This window comes from Cyphomyrmex costatus, unplaced genomic scaffold, assembly GCF_001594065.2.
Source record: "Cyphomyrmex costatus isolate MS0001 unplaced genomic scaffold, Ccosl1.0 scaffold702, whole genome shotgun sequence".
Taxonomy (NCBI): Eukaryota; Metazoa; Arthropoda; class Insecta; order Hymenoptera; family Formicidae; genus Cyphomyrmex; species Cyphomyrmex costatus.
Window position 1 is genome coordinate 210,340 of NW_017280270.1, and position 14,115 is coordinate 224,454.

Here is a 14,115-nt window from a genome sequence, read left to right on the forward strand (position 1 = left end):
TCTCTCTCTCTCTCTCTCTCTCTCTCTCTCTCTCTCTCTCTAAGTAAATGTTTGGCACTATTCATATAAATACTTTATTAAAATTGATTATATTTCTTTCTTAGAGAGAGAGAGAGAGAGAGAGAGAAAGAGAGAGAGAGAGAGTGTATAAATCAGATTCTCTTTCAAACTGCTTTTCCTGAACACGTTTCGTATAAACAGACATTGATGACAGACATCCTCGTGGGAGGGGAGTATAAAGTTCAGTTTTCGTGAAGTTTCACGGAACTTCTATTATGGAAATCTCGACTACATTTTCTCCGTGAGTTCCCGGAGTAGCGTAAAGTAAGCTATTGACAATGTAATTTGTAACACCACTTTCTTTCGTTCTCATCGGAGCTGACACGATATTGTACTGGCAAAATCATTATTAGCATTTCTGGCTACATAGATACTTCAATAATTTTACAGCACCGCCTTTCACGATGGAAGAGATCCGTTTTCTCCGTCGTGAAAGAAATAATGACGTGTATTATACAAGGTAAAGTATTTCAAAATACTTTGAAGTAAAAAAAAAAATTTATTGATATATATTGTTACCCGCAAGGAAATTAATCACAATAGCAACCATAAAAAAATTAATGCGCGTAAAAAAAGTCAATACCATCTCCTGATAAAATTTGTTTGTAAAAAAACAGATTTTTCCTTCTGAAATGACGACGTATTGTACAAACTACAAAGTAGGATTTTAGGACATTATCGATTATAAAAAATGAAACTGCATTTAAAAAAACCATAAAATTCGTCTGTGAGAAAATAGATCTTTCCTATACTTGTACAAAAAATTCATTTTCTCGTAGAAATGCATTGTTACGAAACTGTCTTAAAATTGTAAATACATACTATATAAACTTTATACAATTCACCATTGCGAATTTATTATTTCGAAAGTTATTTTCAATTTATAAAATTATGCAGCACGCATATAATATGAAAAATTTTAATAATATTAATAAAATGTATCTTGTGAAACTTTTGAAAGTCTTAAACGCAAGAGATGAATTCGTTAACAAAGCATCGTAACAAAAAACCAAAGCTTACCTCATGATCACGATAATAGGGGTCGCGGAGTTTTTCTGGCACTCGATTGTTGTATGCCTTCGATAGAAGCCATTTTACAGAGGCACGTTGTTTGGCCTGAAACAAAAACGACAGAATAGGAAATATAGAAGAAAATACTTAAATATCGGTTCTTTTTCACTTGATTTTTAAATTAAGCATTTAAAAAATTTGTTCACAGTATGAAAAAAAATTTTTCATTAAAAAAATGAAACAATTGGTTTAACTATCAAACTCGTTAGAGATTTTAAACCACTTTTCTAATTAAGTTTTTGTTTATTATTTTTTTCAATAGGAATTAAAATATCATATATTTTATATAATAACAATGTAAATACATTTGTTAATAAAATTTAAAAAGTCACTTAATTTTTTATAAATTAAGTATTTGAAAATATTTTCTTAACTTTTAGAAAATCTTGAGCAAAGTCGAAAACAATTCTTTTTCAACTTCACGCATAATTTCAATATTAAAAACTTTTTCTTTTTGTAAATTTTAAGCGACTTGGTAAAATAGCGTCACTTAGAATAGAAGTGTCAAGAAAAAGGTTTAATGAAATTTTTAAAGTAAAATTTTTATGCTTTAAAAAGATTCTTTCGCAATTTGCTTTGATTTTTTGCAAAATATAATGCAAATTTATTAACATATATTAAATATTATATCTAAAAATAGTAAATTTTTTATTACACATTCTCTTATTTTTGCAATTCAAAATGGATCTAATTTAGTTGAGAAATGTATTCATAAATTATAATTGACTATCAGTTATCGATCACGACCATGTCTTCACCCTATTCTCGCTTCCATTTGCACCCGTGCCTTTCACCTAACAATAAGATAAGCCGCTTCACGAGCCACTCGAGTTGGTTCTCGACATCCCGGATTGTAAGTCGAGGAAGTACAGAGCATCTTATCGAGTATCCTACTTTTTTTTACAAAAGAAAGTCATTCAATTTAGAAGAATTCCTATTACATGAATTCTACATTTATTTAAAATATCAATTACCAAAAAAATTTCAGCTTAAGTATCAATTAAATAAATTAACTTATTTTAAAGATAATACCTTCTTGAATAAATCATAAATTTTTATTTAATTTTTGTTACATAAAAGTAGTATCTTCACGTCTTTACGAATTCGTGATGTCGTAAATGATAGTTTATAATTATGTTCACTGAATAGTAGATTCTTTAGTTTAAAAACCATTAACATTGAAAGACTCACAATCAGTATATCTAGATTACATCTTTGATATGGACTCTTGATATATAGATTTTATGCACATAATTTATCATTTTTACAGCTTGTATCAAGTTTCTTTAGTTCAAAACATCTATGGATGCTTTCCATTTGGTGACATAAGTTTACATAAATGTACTATCTTTGTTGCTCTCTAAATATTAAAAAAGATAGAATGATGTTTGTATCGACTTGTGTCACTAAATGGAAAGCACCCTCTATTTTAATTTTTCTAACATACAAATTCCCTTTCTCGTTCTCTTTAATTACAAGAGATTTATGTTGTTTCACAAAACAAGATTCTCTCTGATAACAAATCATCAGAGCAAGAAATTATCATTGTCATACTGTAATGGGACAAAGTTAAAGTTATAAGTTCCTATCATTTATATTTATAAACATGGAATATATCGAGTTGCCGCATTATTTTGCTTAGACATGAAAAGTGTGTCGTATATATCATTGTGAAATTTAAGTTATTCTTTATCTCGTATGTTTTCAGATTTCACATTGATTTTGTTGATCTCCCTCTGGCTCAACTTAATTATCTCGCGTGTTTTATGCTTCCCATAATATACGCTTGGATGAGAAGGAAAGCCAAAAATGGCATTAATATTCTCGACATCAGGAAGACTTAGAACTTTCACGTCGCACCAGTTTCGAATTTGAAATTTTACACGAATCTTATCTTTTCAACTCAAGATAGATTTTCAGATCACAATTTACAACAATAAATTGAAATTGTCCAAAAAAAGTATTCACTTCAAAATTTATTGTCGGATATATCCATTTGATCGATGTGACTTTTATCTCGTCGCATAAGTTTCTTTAAAAGGGTACTTTATACAGAGACAAGTGTCGAAAATAGAAGTCAAAGTCAACGCGGTCGTGCCACGAGTCGTCCCTCGCGAGCTTCTAAATTCCTCGCAGAGAACTTTCTTGGGAGGCGGGCGGCAGCTTGGCACGCGAAATTGCACGCCTAATCAATTTGTCGAGTGGCACCGAATGGGAACGGAAAAAAGGAAGAGAAACGAAACCTGGAGGGCTATGGAGAATGGGAGTGGTCGTCGTATGAGGTCATACCGCGCCGTGTGTTACGAAGATTAAAGTAGCCTCCTGTAAAAAAAAAAACGCTCCGCTGAGGTAATCATTTACCTTGGTCAGATTGATAACGTGGACGACGTCGAACTTTGGGGATTATTCGAGTTTTATCGTCGCAAAATGATTCCCTATAGTTTTTACTTGTTTCGATTTTCTATAGTCTAGTGAAAGGCAATTTTTCAACATTAAAGAATGTGTTTCTAATTAATTTTACTACTTGACATGGAAATAAAAAAATTCTAGGATGACCTTTCGCAGATCAGAGAAAAAGAGATGGCGGAAAATAGCGCAGAAAAATAAAAAAAATGTTAAAAAATCAATAATGAATGGTAATAAAAAATATAACGTCTGTAAATGTCAACAAAATATCTATTCTTTATTTATTAGTTTTCGTAATATAAAATTATAGTTGATAATTTTATATATAATTTTTGTTTAAGTTTTTCAGGCATTTTCTTCAAGAAGCCACAGTCTATACAGGTTATCTCCAATAGGTATTTTCCATTTAGTGATATCAGTTGACACAAACATTATTCTATCTTGTGATATTCAGCCAATAAACAAAAACACTTATATCGACTTATGTCGTCAAATGGAAAGTCCATGTCTTGATATATCGTTAAATGTCAACGTTTCGTGAGCATTGCAGTTCATTTCATCAGGTTGCGAGAAACAACCTGATACTAAGTTTTAAATATAATTATTGAAACACGTTTTTGTTGCGTCTATCTGAAAATAAATACGCAAAAAAATAGTTGCAATGATAATATTTTTTCATCGCGCGGGCTAAACTTGATCGACTTTATTACTGATGTCCATCAGGCAATTGCAGCTCGCGACTGAATGACACGCTGTACCGATGATCTGCTTTAATAAAAAAGTGGCAGACAGGCAGGTTACCATACCGGGACATCGATTATCGGTTGCTACCTGGGTAACAATGTTATCTTAGCATGTATATTACCTACAGTCCACATAGGAGCGGTTCGTTGCCACGTATAATAACAGTCCCGGAAAATGTTTAACTATCAATTAATTTTCATGTGCAACGTACTGAATTTCTGACGTCAGTCGCGCCGAAAAGATGCACCGGCTTCGACTACAGATCCCCGAGCCGTGAAATTGAAATAGGAAGAAAGAGATGATTTTATATATCCAACTAGAGCAAGGAGATGAAGGATACGATCGAAGCACAAATGTGATTTATACGTATCTGGATAAATTTCGTCTTAGATAAGACGGCTTCACTTTTGCAAATATGCAAATAAAAAATAGGAGCAACATTTATTTTAAATATAAAGAAAAAATAGTAATAGACAAACAAAATTATACATAAAAATAAAATATTTGAAAAAGCTTTCTTCAAATTTAAGAATGACTTGCTAATTTTAACACTTGTTATCCTCTCTTGTCGAATCTTTCAACTTTCAACACAAAACACTATTGTTTCTTATGAAATAAATTTAAAAAATACATACTTTCAATCTCCGCAAAAATAAAAAAAACTTGTTTATTTCGTTATGCATTAAGTGAGATAAATCTTTAATCAGAATTTTCTTGTTATTTATTATTTTATTTTATGAACGATAATAATATAAGAAATTATTTAACAAAATCTTTTAATTTTTGTTACATAATTCTGTTGAGTACTTGGCTGATTTGATCGATTGAAATATTGAGCCGTGTAATCCCTTCTAGATCAACGCCGCGAAGATTATTCCGTTCTTCGTTTATCTCCGCGATCATTCGAGCGTTCAATTGAATCGCAGTATATAATTAGGTGTTATTAACATGCCTTCCATCGAGTATCATGAGCGTAGATTGCGAAGAGAGAAAGAGATCAGCTAGAAATCGATCGTCGTGATCGACAAGTCCTCTGGCAAAATTGCAATACTCGATATTTCCCGTCACGCTTATTTAAGTATTTACTTCTTGTTATGAGTGCAACGGTTAAATGTTGCATGTATATGTACAAGGTGTTTTACGGAACTATTTCAGTTGATGTATAGATTTTCCAAAAAGAAATTAGTTTCAATTGGTGTACACTGTTAAATCTATAGTGTCAAATTTAACCTAATTTAAATCGTCATTGCTTTTACTCAAAATACCGTTATTTGATACTAAAACAATGGAATTAAACAATTTAAAACAGTTTAAAATTGGATTAAATTTGACACTATAGATTTAACAGTGTAGATTCTCAAAAGAATTAGTTTCATCTAAATTAAAAAAAAAATAAAACAAAATCATTTCACTCTTTTCCTTTTCATAATTTTTAACAACACAGAGAAAAGGTTTTTTAAATCAAACAAATTTATACATTGGAATAGTCCAACCAAATAAATATTTAAATTAAGAATGTGATTATTTCCACTAAAACTAAATCTTTTTGACTAAACAAAATGTTTCATTTAAAATTAAATTTGTTTCAATTAAACAAATATAAATAGAACTCTCGAGTTCAAACAAATCTTTTTCTCTGTGAAAATAGAAAAATATAATGAAAGTCACGTAAATAAAATTACATGAAGATAAAGATTAAAGTTTCCTTAGTCGCATTCTCGGTAAATTAATACTCGAAGGATCGTACAATATTTACAAATTCCATGACTCAAAACTATTAATATCTCGAGAGAGATTCTCGTTAATAATAGGTCGACTCCAGATTGCTCGAAAGATCCTAAGTGCTCGAAGTGCTGCCTCTTCAGGGGTCGGCCAGTATACGCTTCGCGTATGTAAACTAGCACACGTGTCTGGCAGGAACCGCTCACCGAAGCAACGCACGCACGCACGTGCGCGTACATGACGTTTACGTTTGTCTATAAAAAGAAGCCGTGTCATCGCTAACAACTGGTTGCGATGACACGACACGGAATACTGCGCTACGTACACAACAGGCGATTCAGATTCGACGGATCCGATTAACTGCAGAGGGAGAGAATGACGGTCTCGGATCGGTGATCCACGACCATCAGCCGCGTCATCGATCTTTATTAGCTCGTTCGAGATCCGCCGGTATCCGATCCGCGATCCACACCATTGTTTCACAACGAAAATGCGAGTAAGACATCCGCGAAAACGTCAGTTTTCATTTATATAAATGACTTACGTTGCAAAGCTTCCCTGAAGTATTTCAACCGCTGTAACCAGAGAGAGAAACGGATGACAGAATTACTCAAAAATAATGTTCATATCAGACTTATACAACAATGTTACATTTTCGTTATGCTACCTGTGCAATTTTTATCAATTCAGTGAAACTAAAAAATTTACATCTTTTCCTAACTACAAAATTTAATTTAGCAAAATATAAATAAAATGGTAGCGATTATTTTTGATTGCCGATATTTGTCCGATAATACGTCACAAAGTAGATGTAAACGTTAGACTTATGGAATAAAAATAGAGCGACTGTTTTTGGAAGACGAGTAAGAACAATAAAAACGATAATGCTAATCGAAAAGATAATAATCGTCGTGCACAGGTAATGCATAGTCTAATAATCAGGCAGCAGGAAGTTTAAGCTTTGTTAGCTAAGTATTTCAGTATGTATTCGCTCGTTAGCAAGTCAGTTCACTCTTGAATCATCTATAGCGCTCGCAGCCTACCTTTTAAGGATTAATTGCTTATACGTGACACGCAAATTACACCTTAGCATAATTTATAGACGAACCATAGATGTTATATAGAAAGTTTCTATGACCATTTCTTCTGCACAAATATATCCTAATTAAGAACATTTCTCGGAAGTGAAATAACGAACTCGAAGTGAGTTTTTTTAATCAAATAACATCTGAAATATAATATTAATAAGATAGTTTTCTTTCTCTCGCATACTGCAATAAATAAATTAAACTATGCAAAATACGCTTCGAGCTAAAAAAAGTTTTATCGTTACATATTTACAATACCTGCGACTTGACTCGTCAAAGAAATACGATGTGAAATCCATGGTAGAAGTTCTCAATATGGATTTCGGCCATGGGCATTGCCCACGCGACGTCGCACACCCGAGAAAAATACGCATGTTGCCGCAGTCGGACGTGAGAAATGCAAAGTAGGCGAATACAGTCGCATGACAGATAAGAATCCAAGAAAATACGAAATGGTAATCCAGACAATATATATTACAAATATCTACGCGACAACAAAGCCTGTCAAGTAAAATATATAAAATATGGTCTCTTTTATAACATCCAGCTTGCTCAACTTTTTAGTTAAATAAGAATATGTGGTGAAAAAAAGATTCAAGTCTGTCACAAACCAACATCAATCAATAGTGCCACAACACATTTCTAAATTCTTCTCAAATATCAATTTTGCGTACGTTCTTTTAAATTACAATACTTTTTCTAATTCAAGGCAGCGAGAAGACGCAGACATGAAAAAAACTCATAGGATTAAAAATAATTCACAAGTTCTCCCACGTGGAGTCTCTCGTCCTTGTTACTTCAGGAAATAGAAATATAGTGCACGATTGCAACAAGCGTTTAAAATTGAACTCGCGCAATCATGATGTTTTCGCCGCAGCAGTCTAGCTGCAGCCACCTGCAGTGGTCTCTTTCTTCTTTCGATGTATTTCTCGGCTGCGTGCAATCTTGTGGAATTTATCTATTTGCGAGTCACGTGAACGAACACTTAGGCGCGGTTTAGGTCGGGCAATAAGGCCAGTCGCGAAGCGAACACAGTGAAAGACGATAGAGCCCCGGCGGCCGTCGCGTTTCGCGATTAGAACCAATGGCGTAACCAACGATCACGCTGAAGAAAATCTAACACAATATTGTATAGGAAAAATTAATACAATGTAACTCGTAGAATGTACTCTCTAAAACTTTTAGGGTGAATTGTCACTCTAAAACAAGAAATCTCATTTTGAAGACTGGCTCAATTTTCACTCTTCAAAATTTTCATTTCAGAATTTGGAGAATAAAGTAATAACATATACATTGTTTTAATTTTAAATGATAAACTTGACAGAAAAAGTTGTGAAAGATCTTCAAGCTTTGATTTGCTGAAGTTAAAAATTATATCAATCGTCGTTACACGTATTATTAATAATTTAAATTTCATCACGCAACACGCATAAGAAGACTACAATAGTATAAGACCTACTACACGATGATATCTTACATATATTTTTTTATTTTCGCAAAAGTTGCACATTAGATAAAAAATTGAATTTTATTATTAAATAACAGCCAGATTGTGGTATTGTATTGTAAATAATAGAATAACTTTTTGTATATATATATATATCTTACATTCTAAAAATCTTTTCCTTAAATTTATCGAACATCAGGAAATAAAAAATTTCCGCATTTTTTTAATTAAAAATATAAAGAAGATATCGTGTTAATATAAAAATATCTTATATATTATAAAATGCAGATTTTTCTTTACACGTGAAGAAGTGACACGCACTTTCTAGCCAGGAATGACTTCCACCCAGTTCGCCTGTAGCTACAAGTAGGTTTATACAGTAGAACATAAGATGGTAGTACCTAGACAACTAGATAGATGCAGAGCTATTACGAGAGCCTACGGATCTCTCTCGGCCTCCATCTTTAGAGGTCGCTTGTTCAAAGTGAGCATGATCTCTTCGACTATCTCATCGGAAATTCCTGAAGGTACACTTTGAACTTCTCACTTCGTCCAACTCGAAAAAACGCCAGGGATAAATAGGGGGAAAAAATACAATTGCGAAGTCATAATACTCATACAAAAAACTTTATCCTTTTTCCTCTTTTTTTCTATATATATATATAATCAATATATATTTTTTTCTGTCAATATATTCAATATGTGATCTTATTTTATCCTTTTTCTCATATGATGGATTACATTTCGATATTTTTATCTAAATAAACTCTCACTCTCACTCTCTCTCTCTCTTTCTCTCTCTCTCTGAATTTCTAAATTATATAGATTTTATATAGATTATAAAATCAGGTAAAGTTACGGTTGGAAAAATTGTTAAATAAATATTCTTCAATAAAGACAGTCGTTTTATTTTTACGAACGATTATCGATAATAAGATAATAAAGAATTAAGAATAAAGAAGTTAAGGATAGCACTTTATCTCGTACGATCCGTCTTTCTCCGCATGTACTCATGATTTATTTCCGACTTGCATTGATCCTATCGAGAATGCAGAAAACTCGAAACGTCTTTCGCTGACGCATAATTCTTTCAAGAAACGTCTGTCGAGTGGAGTATATTAAATGGAAATTGCAACTCACATAAAATTGAATAATGGAAAAAGATGCGCTATTTCTGATGTATAAATTTAATTTAAAAAAAATAAAGAGATGATGTTAAAGTAAAAGAGAATTAGCACAAAAGCTAATTTTTATCATTTTTGTTTCCTTTAATATTCCAAAAATAAATGTAGGTAAATATATATAAAAATGTAAACAAGTTTTTAAAATACAATATTCATTATAAATTATTTTTGTTAATTAAATATGTATTTAATCTCATTATATAGCTAAATTTTAAGAGTTTAAAAATAACAGCATTCATAGTAGTAAAGATGTAGAAACATGCATTTATTACTATCAAGTATGAACTGTATGACTTTAAATTCTTTTATCCGATCAGTAGACAGAGAAAAAGACGTCTGTAAGACAGTGACGTCAACCGATCTGACATCTAGATAAAAAAGGATATCCGCGAATTGTTTGTATATGCGTTCACGACTTTCGTTATAGATTTACCGAGAAACATTGGAAACAGAGGCAAAGAAATATACGATAGAACCGCGGCGCCGGATGTGCTCCTTACGAAGTGCTCGCCGGAATCAAACAAACTATTTCCAACTTCCTGTCACGGCTGTACTTTCTTTCGCGCAGAACTTCAAGCCAAATAAATCTCACATTTGGTCTTAGGTCATCCGCAAAAATGTGTAAAAAATGAAAAAATAATATTTACATTGAATTTGGTCATTGCCGTCAAAACGGAAATTTAGATCGTTTTATTATGAAATTATTTAGCAATTATATATATATATATATATATATATAGAATAAAAATATATCAAAATAAAATGTATTTCAGAAAAAATTACTTTTTATTATTATAAAAATTAAAGAAATTTTTTGCCTTTATTTAGAAAAACATTTTTCGCATTTTAAACAGGATATATGTTTAAATATTAACATAATTAAACTATATATGTTTTATAATTCATTTATTAAGTGTTACTCCAACAAATGTACGAGCTACGTTATATTGTTAAATTTAAATAAATACAACAGTATTTTAATGAGCTACGATAGGCAGGAGTTATGTTTCAGTATAGCTTTCCAAATCTAAGCGATTTGTTTACATTGTTTTCATGTAAATTTAGTTTGCACTTATACTATTTTGTGCAAAATTCTCTTGATAAAAATGGTTCATAGTGTAAAATAATATGTTTATTCGCTAAAAGATCATGTATTCAAAAGAGTTTATTCTCTATCACAAACAGAATTTTACGAAATTGTTCCGGCTTCGTCAACACATAACGTTGAGTTGGAGAAGCGTTATCGATTTTTCGATAGTGTCGTTGGGAATTCGTTCGGCCAAGCCATTCGTGTCTCACGAAGAATAGAACAGATACTGTTCAAAATGAAACACGTCATTGATACAGTATATAACACAAATAACGTCAACCTCTCTTCATTTTTATGGATGTAGAAATCAACGCTTATATACAACTGGGTATAAATAATTCAAAATATTTTATTCTCAATTATAGATATTACGGTGCAATGTCACATAACGTTACAGATTACACTTTTAATTATTTGATAAAATTACTTTTTGCAACTTTTATGCGCCATTTCCTCACAAAATTTCTAAAGATAACACACGTTTATAAAGTTTTTTTTTTATATCTTTGATCCTCAATTAACATAAGCACTTTACTAAAAGTATTATCTTTTTCCGTGCCGCAAAAGTCTCACAATTCCTTAAGATGATTTTAAATAAAAATGGACAATGAATTTTAATAGTAGTTTTCACTGAAAGAAGCAATGAAAGCTATTCTATCACAGATGTGCGGTAAGACTTATTGTTAGAGGCATAAAGAGTCGTAGAATTTTTCTAATATCTAGATATTGGATATATCTGTCTACTCGATTAAAAGAGGCGGTGGTCTCGTTCTTTGTCTTCCCCGACGCGAGTTCTTAGTTCTCCTCGCACGCTGGGATAAATTATCAGTGGATCAAACCTCGTGAGAGCGAAGCGAGAAATCGAACGCAACAGACAATCATGCGAAAGCTGATAAGACTAACCTGAAGGAATGAAGCTCCATCAGTAGGAGGGAAGAAATCGAAGAGTTTCTAAGATGGGAAACGCTTTTAGATATGTGAAAATAATATATATGAGAAAAATAAAATAAATCCGAAATTAGAAAAATATTAATTTTTATATTATTTTAGAGCTGAAAGAATTTTCAATTAAATCATCAAAATAATTATTCTGGAAACTAAAAATAATAATGCTGCAAATACAATTTTAATATTCTCTTGTAACCAGTTAATTTTTGATAACCAGTTTATATTTTCAACAAAATTGTTTGAATAATTCAACAGAATTATTTTCAGACAGTAAAATTATTAATCTGTGCGTGTATTAACTCTTAAGAAGATCGATACTCTTCTAAATTAAAGCTATTTTAAGTATTCCGTAATGTAAAAAAACCAATCATAACATAATAAGTTGTGCGATTCTATAAATTGGATATCATATTCTACGGTAATTACATAAATATAAATTAAACGAATTGCAACGTGCTTTCATTTCCTGTATACTGCTGTTCAAGCAAGTCATCAACTATCATTGATTCAATTGTTCATATAGGTGCGATAACTTGCTCTCTTGGCCTGACCCATTTCCACCTGCGTCTGTCCATTATGAAAACGTGATTCCGCATCGAACCTTAGCAACCATGTCAATAAATTCCCACCAGGCATGCTGCGTTAATCGCGTCGTAGTTCAATCACGTTTAGTGAAATCGTGCTTCCTTTTCCGAAGCTACATAACACTCTCAAAATAATATTTCAAACATGATGTATATTTATCTTGCAATTTAAAATAATTGTACAATTTGATAATTTATAGATAAGTTCAGAAAAAAAATAAAAATATTTTATCGGCAAAATTGAAATAATTTAAATTTTGCGCATAAAGAAAAACATCAAAAGTTTTGAGTTCAAAAATATCAAATGTCCATTTCCACTCGACATTTCACAAATGTCGGAACTTATATATATTTATTGAGAAAATGCATCACGAATTTCATGGACTTTCGATAAATAAGAAATAAATGCGACAAATGATCGGAATAGGAAACCCACTCGTATTCTAGCTCGCAGCAGCTGCAGCAGTAACACAGTTGAAGTAGGGTCGACGCACGTTGGGAACGAAAAATGGAGTATGCGGCAACAGATATAAACAACCGCGGAGGTCAGCTACAATACTAACAATAAGTCCCACACTGCAGACACGAAAAAATTCGTGAGAGAATATTTTATAAAATAGAAGAAAACAACTGTCGCGCGCCGTAAAAAAAAAACAATCAATCATCGTTTTAAAATTTCGCGCAGCTAATGTCGAATATTAATTCGGTGTGTACAGAGTGCTAGTAAAATATACTTTCGTGTGTGAGTAATAAAATAGTACTAATAAAATTTTTATGAATATTAAATTATAAACAGTTTTTGGAAACAAAAATATAAATCGCGCGATCAAAAATTAAAAATAAAGAAAGCTATTACGTATCGTGATTAATACTTTTGTTGAAATATTTAAAATTTGATTAGAAAAATTTTTTCTAATTAATCCGAAAATAGTTTTGTTAAACCATCATAATAATTATTTAGGAGACATAATAAGCAATACTGTAAAAAACTTGAACATTCTAACAATCAATTTGAACGTTCTACACAATTATTTTGTTATAGTTCAGAAGAATAGAATTACATTTTTAGGTCTGTTTTTAGCTAAATTTTTCGATACTTCAACACAAAACTGTTCTTTCCATGTATACTCTTTTTCTTTCCGCCTGTCACGTACGGCGCTACTCAACCGCATCGCGAATACACGTTAAGCGTCCGTACAAATCGCTCTGCAAATCGTCTGGATAGGTGGATTGATAGTTGGTGAAATTCTCTCGAAATTCTCCCGGGGCGTTCTTCTGGGAATGGTAACGTGGGCACGTAAATACGTGACAGAGATGCCACGGAGAAATATGTATATACATAAAAACTAACAATATTCACCTCACGATAAACGAGCGAAGTTTAACGGATTAAAGTCAACCATTTGTCAATCAATGATGGCTCGAACGACGAGCATAATTCTCTTGGAACGTGAAAACCATGTGTCACAAATGCATTTCTGCAATAGTGAAGCAGGTCAGTTACATGCGTTAACCGATGATGCGGCACAGCATCACGAGCTATGTTCGTGTATCGATCCGTGGTGACGTGCGTATTCCTGACATTATTGCATAATATTCTTGGTTAAGATTAATTTTCATTATCGGCCTGATTGCATGCTATTACGCGAGACACTTCCGCGATTAAACCGCGATATTTTCAAGGTGCCTGAGTCAAAGTTCGATAAACTATGGTCTATCGCATGTTTTTTACAATTTGTGTAAATATTATATAAATTATTTTATATATATA

At 31.9% G+C, this 14,115-nt stretch overlaps 1 protein-coding gene across 9 annotated transcripts in view; it reads right to left on the reverse strand.

Moving 5' to 3' along the window:
* Patronin (calmodulin-regulated spectrin-associated protein patronin) overlaps positions 1-14,115 on the reverse strand; it is a 75,132-nt gene that overhangs the window by 22,507 nt on the left and 38,510 nt on the right. For all 9 annotated transcript variants that reach the window (XM_018548276.1, XM_018548275.1, XM_018548272.1 and 6 more), the window contains exon 3: positions 1,081-1,176. In XM_018548276.1, coding sequence (XP_018403778.1) covers positions 1,081-1,176 — 96 coding nt within the window. The remainder of the gene's footprint in view (positions 1-1,080; positions 1,177-14,115) is intronic.